The 17,694-nt window shown below is 41.5% G+C and overlaps 1 protein-coding gene across 1 annotated transcript in view; it reads right to left on the reverse strand.

Annotated features, from left to right (window-relative positions):
- Window positions 1-17,694, reverse strand: part of LOC147718874 (glycine receptor subunit alpha-4) — a 502,630-nt gene that overhangs the window by 229,808 nt on the left and 255,128 nt on the right. The window contains exon 6 of the mRNA XM_086966795.1: window positions 8,132-8,346. Coding sequence (XP_086822921.1) covers window positions 8,132-8,346 — 215 coding nt within the window. The remainder of the gene's footprint in view (window positions 1-8,131; window positions 8,347-17,694) is intronic.

Here is a 17,694-nt window from a genome sequence, read left to right on the forward strand (position 1 = left end):
AGCACACGGCTATCCCAACGGGGTGTCCCGGAGCTTGCATTGGGAACCCGTCCTGGCTTTTCCCTGTGAGATAACCCGTACTGGGTATCCCCAAGGTGAAAGCCAGGCATCCCACCACGGGGGGCCATAGTGGAGATTAAGCAAGCTATTGCCCAGAGTTGCAGAATGTGAACCCGTGATTCGAGTAGGCACCGAAGTGAGAATTATCGAGTCCGTGGACACTTGGGCTCAGACCCTGCCGCGTCGGGAATTGAACCCTGGTCCCAGGTCTGACCTCAGCTTCCGGGTATGCCTCCTCTAACCATTGAGCCACACTTCTCCACCTTGAGAGGCAACTGCACACTTGGTAGCTCAATTTTTCTTTAACTGAAACTTCGGAGATTGAAGAAAAGTAGGACCTTTGCTACAATCATCTCTGGAGCAGCCCCTGAAATCTGAAACTCCCTCCCAACAGAAAATCACACCAATCCATTGGCTGTTATGTTCAAGAAGAAAGTGAAAACAATACTGATGACAAAATTCTTCCCTCAAGAGCAAACTACAGCAGGCTGGATGCTGTGGGATTTCCAGTATCATGGGACAACTCAAAAAGAATGCACTCTGGTGGGGACCCCATGCAGCTTACACAATGGTAGCCTTGAGAATAAATGACTTGAGAATAATACATGAGAATAAACAACTGCTTAGTGAGTCAGCTGATTTATCTCTGCCTTGTCGCTGACTTGACGTGAAATGGTGCGGTACAGATACCATCCCAAGAAAATACACCAATTTTTGCCTGTTCTAACTACATTTGTTTAAACTACTACAAAACTCCCATTAAATAATTTTCCCTTTCCAGCCTCAGTGTAATTATGAAATGATGACCGGCAAATACTTGCCACTGGTACACTGTTTGTAAGTCATCAATTTGTATACACTTCTAATATTGAAATGACCTCTTTGGGTAGGGCTCTTACATACTCCGGACTATTTGCAATCATTAAACGAACATCAGTAAATATTTCCATTTGTAGACCATCTGTATTAGTGAAACAAGTATTTTGTGAAGTGCTCCAATGTCCTCGGGTCACGTTTGCATGTTAGAAAACTCTCTAAATAAAAGAGACCAACCCTCCTAAAGTTACACCACTAACCACAACACCACACAGCTTTGGATGTTTCCCATGAGGACAAAGCCCTGTTAACACACTTTCCCTACACTATTGAATTGACCTGGCATAGTAGTTGTGCTGCATTGAATGCCTCAGTATCAAAGTGGAGAGTAAGTAAAAACTGCAATGTCAGCATTAAACCTCTGCATGCCATCTTCTGGCTACATCTAGAGCATTGGTTCTTAACTTGTGGTCTGGATTACCCTTGGGGTTCCACAACGCCTATTCTGGGGTTGGCGACTGCTTATAGTATTAAGTATTATTAATATATTATTAAGTGTATATAAATAAAGAAGCAACATTCTGGAAATGTGTAGGAATTTGAAATTAGAGTCTAAAAATGAATTTGGTAACCTCAGATTGATTTGTGAGAGTAATGCCAGTGCATCAACCAGAATATAGTATGGACAATGGGAGGCCTCTCTTTAAATTTTTCAAAAATCCAACATTGCAATTAAAATCAAAACATGTATTTGTTTATATTTGTTTGTGAGTTAAGTAACATAATTCATAATTTGTGTATTTGTTTCATGAATGCTTGTTTTGTTTTTGTATTTTTCATTTTATTTTGTGGTTCAATTTAGCAAAATTGCTTAGGCTGGGCTCCCCCGATTTAAATAATGATTCAGAGGTGGTCTCCAAGTTCCATTAATGAATAAGTGGGGGTCCACAGACATCAAAAAATTTAAGAACCACTGATTTATAACATACCCAATAGAAGGTGTTAGACCTGTCAGCCTTCAGGTGATCTTTCCACATACTTTGATCCTTACTCTTCAATTTTTGCTGATATCGTTCTTGCTGGCCTTACTACGGCAAACCAGTGCTGCAGTGCACGTGCTCACTCCTTAAAACATGGTAACATTGGTTTAGCCCAAACCGGTATGTTTTATTTACTTATACGTTCCTAGTAAAGTGGTATCACTTTTTCCCAGGGCCTGTAAATTAAATGCTACAAGTGGGCAAGCAGCACTCATTGTGCCACCTACTTAAGTAGCCTCTTAAACAACATCTCTCAGGGCTGCCATTACAGCCTGTGAGGGTAGTAGTAAGCTCCTTTTTTGACATGGTAAAATAAACATTTTGCCTGGTCCATGCCTTCCTTTTCCAATACATATAAGTCACCCTTAGGGTATGCCACGGACACCCAAGAGGGCAGGGTGCAGTATATTTAAAATATAGGGTGTCCATTTAAGTTTTACATCTCCTGGTGGTGCAAAACTCTTACATTTATTTACTACTGCAAGTCCCATCTCTCCCACAGAATAGCATTGGAGTTGCCTTATTATATTTATTAGGCTTTAATTTTGAAATGGGAGCAGGCGACCAGTACATGTTTGGTGTCTTTGGACTTTGTAATGAAAAATCCTCTTTTATGGTAAAGTTACAATTTGCTGCCTGGATGGGCCATCATTTCAAGGATGGGAGGGCGGAGCCCAGCACAGCCTTACTTACTTTTGAATTGGCTGTGTCCTGCATCCAAACGAAAAGGACTGCATACTCATGTAGTTAGTTTGGAGCCAGGGCACTGAAGGCAGAATGCCTGAGGACTTCAAAGGGAAACCTCTAGAAGCTTCTCCCAATGTAAAGGCATTTGAAAGGAAGAACTGGGTATAACTATTGGACCTCAGACAACAACTGTTCAGTACTCTTCTGGGCCTGTGGATACTCTGCCAGAACTGCTGTGCTCTGAAGACTATGGCACTGCTGTGCTGACCTGTTGCCCTCTTACCTGAGTGAGAAAGTTTGGACCAGCATCTGTTGAAACTAGGACCCCAAATTGACTCCTGACCAGAGCATCAGGAAAAGAAAACTCCAACAAGGTTGAAATAAGCATCTGTACACACCCATCCATGAGTCCTGCTCTGCCATGTGGTGCCACCCCAGTTCTGGACCCTTGGAAGTGGACCTGAAGGTGCTTTGCCAGCCCATCTGTGGACCTAGCAGAATCGACTCATTGACTCTGCTGGGAGGGTTCTTCCAATGCAAGAACCCCACATTGACCTAACAGCCCATATCAGAACGACTGCCTGTGTGTAGCTGTCCCAACACAGCACCTCGCATTGCAAATCTCTCATCAATGGAAGCCTTGAAAATGACACGGGTTCATGCATCGCAGTCTCACAGCTCCTCCAAACTGATGCATCACCTTGACTGTGCAACACATCATGGACACTGGACTTCAGATCTTAATGCCTCATTGATAGGATCGTTGGTGATGACACAGGACTTTGCATCGCAGTCTCGCAACTCCTTGGAACCAATGTATTGACCCGGCTGCATGACACATCCTTGGAGCGGAACCTTGCAGTGCTCCTAATCCAGAATTTAAGGTACTCTTGTTCAGCAGACCTAACAGGGTCTCTGTAGCTGGCCCATGCTCCATCGCAGTCGGCCCGAACTTGTGTCCTTGTCCAGCGCGGCCAGATATTCACTGTTGGTTCTGTGTGCTTTTTGGTGCTATTTTCACTGAAAACTTTAAACCTGCTTATCTCCGGTTCTGCTGATTGGATTTTCGTTGTTCCAGTCTTGTTTTATATATTAAAAATTACTAACATATAAATATTTCTAAACTCATGTGTGAACCTTTTGTGATGTGTTTTTGCTGTACTATTGTTTGAAGTGCTGTACAAATACTTTACATGTTGCCTCTGAGTTAAGCTAGACTGCTCTGTGCCAAGCACAGGTAAATTAAGGGTTGGGCACAGGTAAATTTAGGGTTGAGCACAGGTACAATAAGGGTGTCCTTGTAACTGCACCCTGACAAGCATTATGGTGTCTGCTTGTGTAGGCTGTGACCCTACCCCCAGCCAGTAACCCACCCCAATTTCTTACGCAGGGAATGTGTAGTGGAATGTGTAGTTGAAGTGTTGTACTAATACTTTACATGTTGCCTCTGAGTTAAGCCTGACTGCTTTGTGCCAAGCACAGGTAAATTTAGGGTTAAGCACAGGTAAATTTAGTGTTGAAGACAGGTAAATTTAGGGTGTACTTGTAACTGCACCCTGACAAGCATTAGGGTATCTGCTTCTGTAGGGTGTCACCCTACCCCCGAACCAGTAACCCACCCCAATTTCTTACACAGGAAATGTATAGTGCTCTACTCTTTCCTCGCGGGGCAGCTCATGCACGAGAGTCTCCACGTGGAAATAGTAATAACACTTCTACTATTTCCTTGTGGAGACTCTCTGTGTGAGCTGCCCCATAAGGAAAGAGTAGAACACTACAGAATGTTGTTGCTTGGGATATCTTAACGTATTGCTTGCTAACATGTTTACCTTTGTGCAACCACGATGTCAACAATTTACTTTTTAGGGGATAACTGTGCATACGCTGAATATACATGAATTACAGGGGCAGCTCTGTGATTCTATTATAATACTATACTTACATGAACCATTTATTTTGGTAGCATTGCCTTTTGGGCTCTCGTAGTAACAGTTTAAACCAATCCAGCACAAGTACAGTGATGGAAAAGTGAAAATAAAGTAACTGAAGGACAAAATTATTGAATGTAAGAAAGCATGTAGTGCTTCACAGAAGCAGGTCAGAGGGGGAGGAGCATCTGGAGGAGGAGCATGTGGGCACCATCAGGGTGAATGTTTAGAGAGGAGGAAGTATTTGGCAATATACAGAAAACAGCATTTGTATGAGGGGCCCTTCTGTTTCCCTTGTACACAAGCCCTTCCCAATATTTCTCAAGAACTAACCAGCACGACTGCCCCCCTACATCTTAGCCATGGAGAGTACCCACATTGGTACCCTGGGGAAAGAAAAAGGGTGGATCATCTCACCTGTAAAAGCCTTGGAGAAAATATTTTATGATTTGTGAGACATGAGGGTGCCTCCTCCCTGAGGCTCAATCTGAACATATTTACTGTAAACGACCTACAAAAAGCTTGGAACGAAAACGTCTATCCAGAATTTAGCAGGTTTTGGACGCCAGAAAACAGAGATATTTGAGTTTTTGTCCTGAAAAAAACTCATGCTGACCATCTATGCAACATATTTTAATTGGGGTTGCCATAATGTTATGAGTGCCCTGTAATTGTTAATATTAATAAATCTTACCAAATATGTTCTGATTGTAATATTTGCTTTTCCCATTCGGTACAGTAAAAAGTCAATTGTGTTCCTCATATTCAAAAATATTGATGCATAGATGTATGCTTTTCCCACATGTTCAGATGTATTGTATTGCTAAATTGAATTTGGGTCCGCAAATAAAAATAATTCAGATGGTATATTCCAGATTAATTCTGATTTTTTGATCTTTGTAATAGTAAAATGCACAGACAACACCGTGCTATACCACCACTGTTACAATTTTTATCACCATGTATTGAGTCTTGCTCATTTTTATGTTCCCAATTTTTTAATAATTTCAAAGGTTATTCGCTCCCTATGTCATCTCCGATTTTTGTCCCGACTCAAAGGGGTCGATTCCGATTTGGGAAAAACCGCTCTGAATAGCCATATGGAGTGTTTTTTCCCAAACGAATCGTACCCTGCAGCGTCCCCGCACGTACGATGAAGTACCAGGAGCAGGACTTGATACGAATCGTACAAAGACCGTACGACTTGAATCTCCGCACGATTCTCCCTCGCAACATCCATACGGTTCGAAGCAGGTTTTCCCAACCCAGCAAGTACGATTCGTGTCAGGTACGCACCGTACAACGCATTTTTTACGGGAGCCCAAAATGTCCTGAGAAGCAGAGTTCGCCCCGAAACAGGTACGGAACGGCACCCCTGGGTATGGTGCATACACGCCATGTCTGCAGGGGTACGGTGCGTACCCCTGCGATCATGGGGTGTACGCACTCTACCCCTGCAATCATGGGATATACGCACTGTACCCCATGATTGCAGGGTGTACGATGCGTACACTCTGCGATCATGGGGTGTATGCACTGTACGGTGTGTATGTGATTGTGTGGTTGTTCGTACGAATCGCCCTTACCTGACCTGGAACGTAAGAATTGCGTCCTCCTACCCCGGGCCGGATCGTACTCGTTGGGTCGTACAGCATGTTTACAAATCGTACGGTTCACTGTGAGGGTCCGTGTCGTTCGGTTTCACCCTTGAAATTCGTACGGTTCATGACGATTCGGATGGATTGACGAGATACGGATCGTACTACGCGATTCGGACGTACGTGTACGATTCGTATGGAGAGGGCTCCGGATACGATTCAGGCGGACGCTTTTTTCCCGAATCAGAATCGACCCCTAAGTGTTCTTATTTTCTCACGTGACTTAATGTCACAATACATCTAAAAACCCCTGCTGACATCATCAAACAACTCAACATTGTACAATGATGGTAGAGATGCAGGAGTTGGAGAAGATACTGTTTTCTCTGTATTGGATGACCCTTTTAAAAAGCTGGTAACCAGAACCACATGGTGAATGATTCTCTGTAAAATACCTTACTCTAAGTCTTGTCTTATCGAAGATCTATTGCCTGCAATACAATGTAGTAAAAGTGGAGTGAGCTTTGGTCTGTTCTTTGTACGTTGGATGGCTTTCCTGTCTGCCTAGGTTCCATATTTCATGGCATTCCTCTATAGTCTTGTGTGTGTCCTGCCCGTGAAGCATTTCCACTTTACCCCATATCTAATTGGGTGACTTGTAGCTTTCCATTGCAGATATCGAGGACTGAGGGGCATATTCACAAGGATTTATCTCCGAATTATCCCCACTTTAACGCATCAAAAGTGGTGATAGAATTAACACCCCATTCACAAGTTGGTGCAAACTGCAGAAAACACCAGTATTCCCGCAATAACTGCCCCCAAATTTATCTCCATGGTGGATACCACCAACTAACACTAATGAGATGCAGAGTAGGCGTTCCCGTGCAATAACACATGAGAAAACCATAACACCACATTCACAACGAACTGCCAATTCTGCGGAGCGAAGCAAAAACAGGATAACCCGCGGTAGCACCAGGGATTTGACACCTGCCTTTTGCTGGTGTTAAGCAGGACGACTACCTGCAGCATGGAAGGGAACATCCAAGAGCCTTTTAAGATGCAGGTATTCCAGATGGAAGTTGTCTGCCTAAGTTAGCACCACGAAAATGACAGTATTTTTGGTTCAAACAAATGGACAGACTTCAAGGAAGCTGATTACCGCGGTCACCATGCTGCCAGTCTCACAGTGACACCTGGCTTCCAGCAGGGACAGTGTTGGGCCGGGAGCTAAAAGTAGTGACATGGGACTTTTCAGCTGATTATCGGCCATTCACAACGTATCGCCAGCTAACGCAGGATTTCAATTCGCCATTAAGATGATTAGTACGTGGGTTTTGACACCCCTTCCCTGTTACTATCGCCATGTACCACGGGCTTGAAAATACCCCACTAACATGGAGATATTATTCAGGGTTAGGCAGCGATAACTTTTCTTGCGATGACTGATGATGGCGATAGTTATCGCCCGTCTTTGTGAATATTCTCCTGAGTTTTTAACTGTCGTTCAGCACTCCATGGGAATGCATTGCTTTCCACACGCTCTCTTTCCCATCTACTTGCTATCACCCCCTTTCTCCTCCTGCTCGCCTTTTTTTTTGCAACTGAGCACATGACACCGAGCAAGGCTCTGTACCCCTTTACATACTTCAGCAGTTATATTTGTAGCATTCTTGCAGACTTAAACATTCATATAGTTTCTAATTGGACAGGAGAAAGAATTAGGGTAACAGAACCTGCCCCCACAAAGAGTTATACGTTCCGACATATTAATTTAATTTACATTATTTTTATGGTGAATATTTACAAAACCAAGGCACTATGTAACATTGCGCTAACCAAAGCATCTCATTTGTTTATATTTTCCTCTTTCACGCACCATGACATATTTTCCAAGCTTTGTAAACCCAGACATTACTGACACCAGCCATGACGTAATCATATTGTAGCTGAAGAGACACTAAGACACTACATACCCTTCCGTGCCTCTAATACTGACCTTTGGCAGAGAGGCGCGGGATCCGGAGCTCTGGGTAGTCATGGTCAGCACGGTGGTGATGCCAAGGCCTACTCTGGCCGGGGCAGCGTCCATGTTTATCCAGAAGGAGACCCAAGAGAGGATGACGATCAGCAGACTGGGGATGTACATCTGAATCAGGTAGTATCCCATCTGCCGCTCCAGGTGAAACTTTACTTCAATGCAGGTAAACATGCCTGAACAGCCACAAATCACAGCAAAAGATCAAAATTCAGAGCATATCTCATTTTGGCTAATTTAGAGGCTATAATAATTTGCAGTCAAGTTAGGGGGGCACAACATAATCGGCTATTAAAAAATCAGAAGATGCAACACTTGCACACAAAGGAAATTACAACCTGGTAACCCTTTCCCCTCTTCCCTACAGCATATATTCAAATACAACACAGTGTTTGCATTTTCTAGATTTTCCTCGTCTAATTTTCATTAATATTAAAATTAATATTAACACCAAACAGTAGACTCACTGAAGGATTGAATCCTTAAGCAAACAAGATATAGGACATGCTAACGTCAGTAAAATTAATCTGAAAATGTCTCAATGTCTTCAGCAACTTTCATCTTTTTACAACACATTTTAATTGGTGTTTTGATACTGTTGGCAATGATCAGATATTTTCTTATCAACAAGTCTTAGCAAAATACCATATTTTAATATCTGTTTTCAGTATTATAAGGATTCTAGCGTGTTTATGTTTGAAACACAAATGAACTTGTTTTTTCATTTTTTTTAGAGCCTGATTTCAATCTGTCACAATCCTTCAATGAGACCAAAACTGCTAAAAAATGCAATAATGATGAGAAATTCCGCATCCAGATTCACGATTTGTGGAATTTTATGATTGTAAATGACACCTACAACTTATACAATGCACCAACCATCGCAAAATCATTATTATTATTTTATTGAGCAGAAACCTAGAGAGTACAAAAAATAGCTGCAAACGATTTGATAAATAGGCAGCCTTGTAAACATATAAAATTTAAACACCAACATATATGAAGTGCAACATTCCATATTTATTCACTATGGGTCATATGTATCATTCCTAATTCGCAGAATTGTTTCGTTTGCGATCGCAATTAGGCTTAATGGTATGTATGAAAGCAAAACTGCTTCGCAAAATAAGGAATTGCAAAATTTGTGATTCCTTATTTTGCGATTGCATTTAAGGAATCACAAATTGCTATTCCTTAAATGCAATGTAAGAAGCACAGAAAAAGTGCAATTTGGCCTTTAGGAATCGCAAATTACCAGCAACTTCAAGTTGGTGGTAATTTGCGACTTCTTTGAAAAATACTTTTTTGCATTTTTCAAAGTGCCATGTGGCGCACATACATGCCCTCAGGACATGTATGTGTGCACATTTCAGGGATGCAACAGGGTGTCCTTTTGACACCCTACCATCCTTGAAATTGCATTCTCAATTTGCGATTCTCTAATTGAGAATCGCAAATTGAGAATGTCTTCCGATTCATTTGAATGAATGGGGGTTATTTTCTAATTGTGAATTGCAATTTGCGATTCGCAATTAAGGAATATGTGGATTTCACAAAAATTACTTACATACATAGCATTTTGCGATTCTCAAATAGCGATTCTCTAAAAATCGCTATTTGAGAATCGCAAAACCTTAGTTTCATACATATTGTCTATAAATCTTTCCAATAAAAATTAACTTTGGCTTCCAACAGTATATTTTAGCAATAAAAAGTACAATATGCCAATTCACCATCTAGACATAAAGGTAAAAATTAGTCTTGCAGAAAAATTTAGCAGAGTGCAATTTGGAAATAGCAAATAGCATACATTATTTAACAAGTATATACTATTCCTGTCAAATTAACATTGATTTCTTATGGAAAGATTCTCCTCTAAAGTGCAATGTGCTGATTTACCATCTAAACGTGATGTACAAAAACTCATCTTCCTGGCACCCATTGCCAAAAGTGCAGCCAGTGCAGTTTACTACAGTTCTTTACAAACTACAAATTACTAAATTGTAAAAAACAATTTCTTTTTGTTTTCTTTTTTTCTTTATAGATTCAACTCTACTTTTCCAAAAAGGTCTCTAGCCAACCCATATATTTCCATTCAGCATTACACCTTTTATTGGCACCATTCCCTTAGCATATGCTTTTTCAAATCTCTTAGTACGAATCAAAGTATTCATCCATCCCAAATAAGTAGGTACTTTTTGAGACCTCCAATTCTGAAGTATCAGAGAACGTGTCACAAGGGAGGCAATTACTAGAAATGCCTCCTCCCCTCTTGACATTCCAAGCTTTTGTTTCTAACTTGTTTCTGTTATGCTAGACAAAAAAGTGCAAACTGAGCATCTGGATTCAAATAATAAAATATTGAATGTGAGCGTATACATTGTGAGATACTGTAAAAAGACACTGGTTCAAGAAGGAAATGTTTCTCAGCTGTGTTTTAGTGTTCTTGCACGAAACGTCCTGCTTGCACTAGTCTCCCTTGCGCAAAATCTTATATGAAATTTCTTGGTTGTAAAATCACAAAATGTTCAAGTTTCACACAATTTTACCTGCATGAACAAATTCTCCCAACCTACTCCAATCCAAAGGGGAAAGAAATGGGAAAAGCGTTTTTGCCTTTTAAGATTCTTCTTTGGAAGCCAGATCCGACATTTTTAAAGTTACATGATACTTCGGGAAATATTTGCAAACTGCATTTCGTAGTATGTGTAGTAGTACTAATGTAGTATGACTCACATAGTTAAAAAGGCTATTCACAAATGTACATGAGAAGGTCTACGCCTCTCCTACTTTTTTATGTGCGGAGATCCCTGAACTGATTCTGGAGATCTTTGCACACGTACACCTTCAATTTGGGAATAAATGTGGGAGGAAGGGGAGTGGTTGAAAATGAAGAATACTACTAATTGGGAGAGATTTACGAAAGGGTAAGGCGAGGTTGAGGGAGGGTTTAGGAGGATTTTAGGGTGGGACAAGTACTCACCCTCAAAAGAGTAAACCCATTCCAAATCATTTTTTATAGTTAATAGAACCAAAAAGGGACCAAAACAGACATTCCAGCGAAGGTCTGGAGAAAGTGCAGAACGTCACATGGCTAACCACTGGTCCAGCAACACTTTCCCATGGAAAATACTGCAGGCAGAGAGTTAAAATAGAACTCAATAGAAAATAAAGTTAAACTAAATTATTGTTTTGGACTTTAAAGGAACATATATACATATAATGAAATTTAATGATTAAAAAAATATATAATGAATGCAGAACCATATACACTTCCTTCCCCCTTACCCAGGCAATGGCCCCAGCATACATCCCTCCTGAGACAAGAATCTCCATTCCGGCAACACTTGCAAACCTTCCCCTTCTTGAGTCCCTCACACTAAACTCCATCATGCTTCAAGTAAAATCCGGATCTCCCAACGACCCGGCTCCACCATGGTCTCTGCTAACAGTTACCACACACATGCTCCCTACGATCCTAGAACTGCTAAATTCCTCGCTAACCACCGGAACTGTCCCGCTCCCTTGGAAACGGGCTATGGTTAAGGCTCTACTAAAAAAAAACAGCCTAGACTCAAATATCCCGGCAAACTACCGACCAATATCCCTGTTGCCATGGCTCAGTAAGATCTTGGAGAAACACGTCAATAATGCTCTGACGGAGTTTCTCGAAACCCACCAACTACTCAATTCAACCCAAACAGGTTTCCGACCATTGCATGGAACCGAGACCGCCCTTATCAATGCCATAGAAGAGGCAAGGAGGATTATGGATCAGGGAGGGATGGCAGCCGTCATCCTGCTAGACCTAAGTGCCGCTTTCGACACTGTAAATCACAGGATTTTACTACAGCGGCTGATCAATCTAGGAATCTCATCAACTGCACTCTCATGGGTCGAATCATTCTTGAAGGATCAATCCTTCCAGTGTTTGAGGGCTACACGGCTTCCACGAGTAAACCTCTCAATTGCGGGGTACCGCAGGGATCCTCCTTAAGTGCTACACTTTTTGATATATACATGAGCTCCCTCGCTGAGATCGTCCACCCCTTTGGGATAAAGATAGTCACCTATGCAGACGATACTCAGCTAGTGGTGGCTCTCAGCCACTGTCACAACACCCCCAATAGTCTGAAAGACTGTTTAGAGGCAGTAACCTCCTGGATGACATCCTCTTGTCTCAAGCTAAACGGAGACAAAACCGAGCTGATGCTACTAGGCCACCCCCTCACCCTCAACATCGATCACCTCTGGCCCACTTGTCTCGGAACCTCCCTGTGGCCAAAGACACCATCAAGAGCCTTGGCTTTTGGTTGGACAAGTCCTTCAATTTCAATTACCAAGCTGCAAGGTATCAGCCACCTGCTTCGGCCTACTCAGGATCATCCGAAAAATCATGCCCCTTCTCCCATTCAACGCCAGATGGATAATGATACAAGGCCTAATTCTCTCACGCCTGGACTATGGCAATGCCCTCTATTTAGGGGCCCCACAATCCACCCTGAGTAATCTACAGGTTATTCAGAATTGTGCCGCTCGTACTCTACTCCAGATCCCCTGTCGCACATCAGTTCATTCAGAACTTAGAAAGCTTCATTGGCTCCCGGTTAAAGATAGAAATATATTCAAGGGCCTGTGCATTGCACACAGAGCATTTTGGAAATCAGGTGCCATAATCAATCACACCCTGGTCACACCTTACCAACCAAATAGACAGCTAAGGTCCACCTCCTCCCATCTGCTTACAATTCCCAGAATCAAGAAAGCAAGATGTGGTGGTCGTTCTTTTCTCACACCACGGCTAAACTCTGGAACTCCCTCCCCCTCACTTGTGCACAGAACACAACTTGCTATCCCTCAGAAAAAAGCTAAAAACTCAGCTGTTTAACAACTAGACAGGCTCCCCATGTTATCTCACCTGCGTTTTGTCTGCAGCGCTAGGACGCCTCAGGGTAGCTACCGCGCTTTATAAATGTTCTTTTCATTTCATTTTATTTCAAATAAATATAAGTTCATAATAACATTTTCATAACATTGTAATCAAAAATAACTGTAATTATTTTTCTAACTATTTAAAATAATCTAAATTACATTTATACGTAATGTTTTGTAATTTTTAATACACATATCATTGAATATATATATATATTCACTGAAAAAACCATAGGTTTGACACCAGTTATAGTTAGCTGGAAATTTTACTGACATAAAACCATTAAAATTCCCACATTATAGTTAGTTGGACTCACTATAACTTGCGCGCCTGCAATGCACTGCTGATGACGTCACATATTACATCACTCATGACATGGTCAGTGACATCACTCATGACATCACTGATGACACCATCCGGTGAATGTGGGTCTTTCTGTAAAATAAAAATGTTTTATATATGTATTTGTAAAGGTCGATGGAAGAATACATTTTTAAATAAGTGTCTAAATGGATTTTTTTTTAATTGATTGATTAACTGGCTTATTAAGTGTATCTTAGTGAATACATATATTAGTGAGTAATGTTTAAATATTTAAATATATGTATCAGTGTTTCACTTTGTGTATAAGTGGCTGCATGGGTTGGTGAGCAGCTACATGTGTGTGTGTGTATGGGTTATTAGATGTTTTTTTTAGTATCAGTATGAGTAGCTGTATGGTTTGGTGGGGGTATTATTTAGCACATAGATGCATCAATGACTGACTCACTGTTTGTATGTGTTTTGAAGACAGCATATGTGCAGAACTGTATGGGTGGATGAGTGTGTATATGTGTGTGTTAATGAGTGAATGACTGTCTCACTAGTGTCTTTATCAGTAACTACATATGTTTTATTCTAGTATATGTGAGTATTGATGTATATAAGTGAGTATATGTGAGAGTGAGAGATTGTAAGAGTTCCTGTTTAAATAGGTATGTGTTTCTATAAGTGATTGTTTAAGAGAGTAAGTATGTGTAAGTTTCCTTAGAAGTAATATGCTAGTGTGTGTATAGCTGTATATGCAAATAAATGGATGTTCAATAGTTTATTTGCATGTGTGAGCATGTGTGTGAGTAACTTTTAGATGACTGTCAGTGTGTAACAGGATGTATATGTGTATCACTACATATGATGGGTGAGTATATGTATGAGTGACTATATAGAACTGTTGCTGAATGAGTGGATGTGTATATAGATGGTGGAATTACTGAATTGCTTGTTTTAACTGGTATGGGTATCTCCATTTTTTGGAAAATGTTAGTTTCTAATTTTGAATATGTGTTTCAAGGGTTACATTACACTGAAAGAAGGTCTGTCCGTCTGTCACAAGGATGGTGTCATCAGTGATGTCATGAGTGATGTCACTGACCGTGTCATGAGTGATGTAATATGTGACGTCATCAGCGTGAGGAAGACCTGTTTCCAGAGCTATTAGTACCTATTTGTACTGATAAATTGCTACAGTAGCAGCAGCAGCAGGAGCATCTCAACCACCACCACCACAAGGACCACCACAACACCACAGTGGTGGAGATGAAGAAGAGGAGGAGGAGGAGGAGAGGCGGCGCTACCTGCCAGAAGTTACTACCCCCTACAAGCCAAAGGAGCACATTGTGTGGGAATTTTTTTAAATCCCAAGGGGCCAAAAGAAAGTAAATGCGCCACTGATATGCAAATTTACAGTATTGTTATTCAAATGTTTTATGTAAGCTTCAGCTTCAGTCCTAGAACCCTTCCAGAAAACAAAAAGGTTGTCAATATATCGGTGCCACTCAATAATTGAAGAGACCCATTTCTGATTCTCATCAGCCCATGCGACCTGCTTCTCCCACCAGCCGACGAACAAGCAGGTCCCCATCGCCGCACCTCTGATTTGTCTAAAATATAGTTTCTGGACAAGAAAATGTTGTTCAAACAGAAGGTCAAAAACTCAAATAACATCTCATTATGTATTGGAAACTTTAAAGAGCGACTTTTCAGGAAATACTGCACTGCTTTAATACCATGGTGATGGGAGATACATGTGTAGGATCCTGTTACATCTAGAACAATCCTCAGCATGTCGGGTTCCCATACAATATTTGAGATTATCCTAATGAAATCAGTTGTGTCTCCAATATAAGAGGACAAGGTTTTAACATAATCAATCAAAAAGAAATCAAGATATTGAGACATGGATTCGGTGAGACTACCCTTTGATGAGATAATGGGTCTTCCCGGAGGCAGTGTTGCATTTTTATGGATTTTGGGCAAATGATAAAATGTTGGAGTAACTGGTTGTTGGCATGTTAAAAATGTATGTTCATTGTTGTCGAGCATTCCTTTTGAGACCAATTTGTCAAGTAATTCATGATATTCATTATGCTGTTATTATAATCCTCTTTGCTGATTTTGCTGTAACATGGAGTGTCCCATAATTGGCGTAGTGATACAGTGCAATACAATTCCTGCGTCATGAGGACGATGTTTCTGCCCTTATCTGACGGTTTGCAAACTAAATTGGGATTAGATTTTAGTTTGTCCAGTGCCAATCGCTGATCAGTTGTCAGATTCCATTGTTGTTTGTTCGATTTTTTGAAGCTCTTGTTTCACATTTTTTCCAGATCAATTTTTTGGGGTAATCTGAAACTGCTCAGCATACTCGGCTCTACTCATTGGGTGTTCGTCAAATTCAATTGTTGGTTGACTGGCCATTATTTGTAGGACGTTTAAATCATCCCCTTCTAAATTCTCCATTGATGACGTCATACTTGCTGTGTTTGCAGTGATGCTTGAAGGATTTCTTAACTTGTGAAATTTCAATAGGTTTAGCCTGCGTGTGAAGAGGAATAAGTCAATTATGGTCTGTGTATATTCGAAATCATGTGATGGACAAAATGTCAGTCCCTTTTGGAGTACCAATTCTTCATTTTAAGATAATTTGTATGTAGTTAGATTGACTATTGTGAGATCATTCCGAGTCATTGTCTTCTGCTGCCTCTCTTGCTCCGAGTTTGAGAGACTACTCATTGGTATTCTTGTGTGGAAGCCCTCTCTACTTGTCTGTCTTGTCTTCTTTACGGTGGTTTGCCTTTGGCTTCCCTCTGCCTGGACTGTCGCATTAGTTGGAACTCCTCGCAAAAATGGGACTGCAAAGGGACCAGATCTCTTGTTGTTCTCTCATCACCAGATTGTTCGGTATCTGTGGTCACATCCAATTCTGAGGTGACTACTACCTGAGGATTTTTCTTACTGGCGGTATTTCTCAATGCTCTTCTTGGGGCATTGAATTTGCGAACAAATGTTAAGATGTGTCCTTGCTCGCGAGCATCTCTTTGAAATTTGGTCTGTTTGCGTTTCCTTATTTTGTCTTCATAGGCGAGAAGACATTTCTTCATTGCTTCACGAAGTTCATTCCGCTGTGTTGAGTCAGGGTCTTGTGGTATTATAGCCTCCAGTGCTTCAATCTCTTTTTGGCATTTGGCTCTATCACTCCAGGCAAACCTGATAAGGATTTTCAACATGCCTCCTGACATTTCTGCAGTGTAGTTGGCCCACTCGTCAAGTAATTGTGGATCTGGATTTTCATACGAAGGGACAGTGTATACACGGAGCCCACGTGAGATTCTTTGAACTTCTAAATAATTTTGAAGCGAAGTTGCTTCCCACCACTTCCGAATTTCACATTCAAATAGTCTCTCAAGTTGTATAAATAGAGTTTTAAGGGGGCTCTCTGTACTTGATGTGGTGCTGCATGTGGATCTTGTTTGTCCTTGACCTGCACTGATGTTGAATATGGCAGAAGCTGCCTCGCGGCGTGCTTCATCAGAGTACATTTCAAAACCAGTGACGAGGTAACTTTATTTAGTGCCTGTTGTTCAACAAGCTTCAACCGCTTCGCTCCAGCCATGTCGATGCAGCTTGTAATCTGCTGCGAGATAAACACACCCACAATCTATATTTGGCAGAGAGCAAAACGAGGATGCATAGGTCCTCCGACTTACCCGTCTTCGATGCCTTCTCTGCCGTTCGAGTCGGGAATCCCTGTCTGTCCGGGTACGGCGGTGCTGTGGCGATTTCAGTTTCGCTCTGCTTCCATCTAAGAACACCAATGGAGCACTCCGGAGCAGATGCGTGTCTCGAACCGTGGTGATGGAGACCACGGATAATACTTGCACTCAAGTTCCTTCATATCCTCGTAAAAGACCAGACCACACTATCAGGTTGAAGCAAATGCGGGAAGAATCGCAGTCAATGAACTTTAAGCGAGAAACATGTTGACCACACCCTTCACATCTTAGTACTGTATCGCCTTTGGAAACTTAAGTTCCAGCGAGTACAGACTAATCTTGATTTTATTTGCGGCAGAGGACCACCAGAATAAAATTGTTTTCCGGTACCTTGTGCCCCATTTTATCCTCACCCACACCATCTACTCTGTTCTGGCCCCTCACCCACACTTCACCCATAGGCAGTTGGATAAAAGATCTCCGATAAAGAGCCCCTCTTTGAGGTGTGCCCGTTGGGTATTGCACCGCCTACCCAACGAGGAGCATTGCCTATGATGAAG

This window comes from Lissotriton vulgaris, chromosome 4_1, assembly GCF_964263255.1.
Source record: "Lissotriton vulgaris chromosome 4_1, aLisVul1.2, whole genome shotgun sequence".
Classification (NCBI taxonomy): Eukaryota; Metazoa; Chordata; class Amphibia; order Caudata; family Salamandridae; genus Lissotriton; species Lissotriton vulgaris.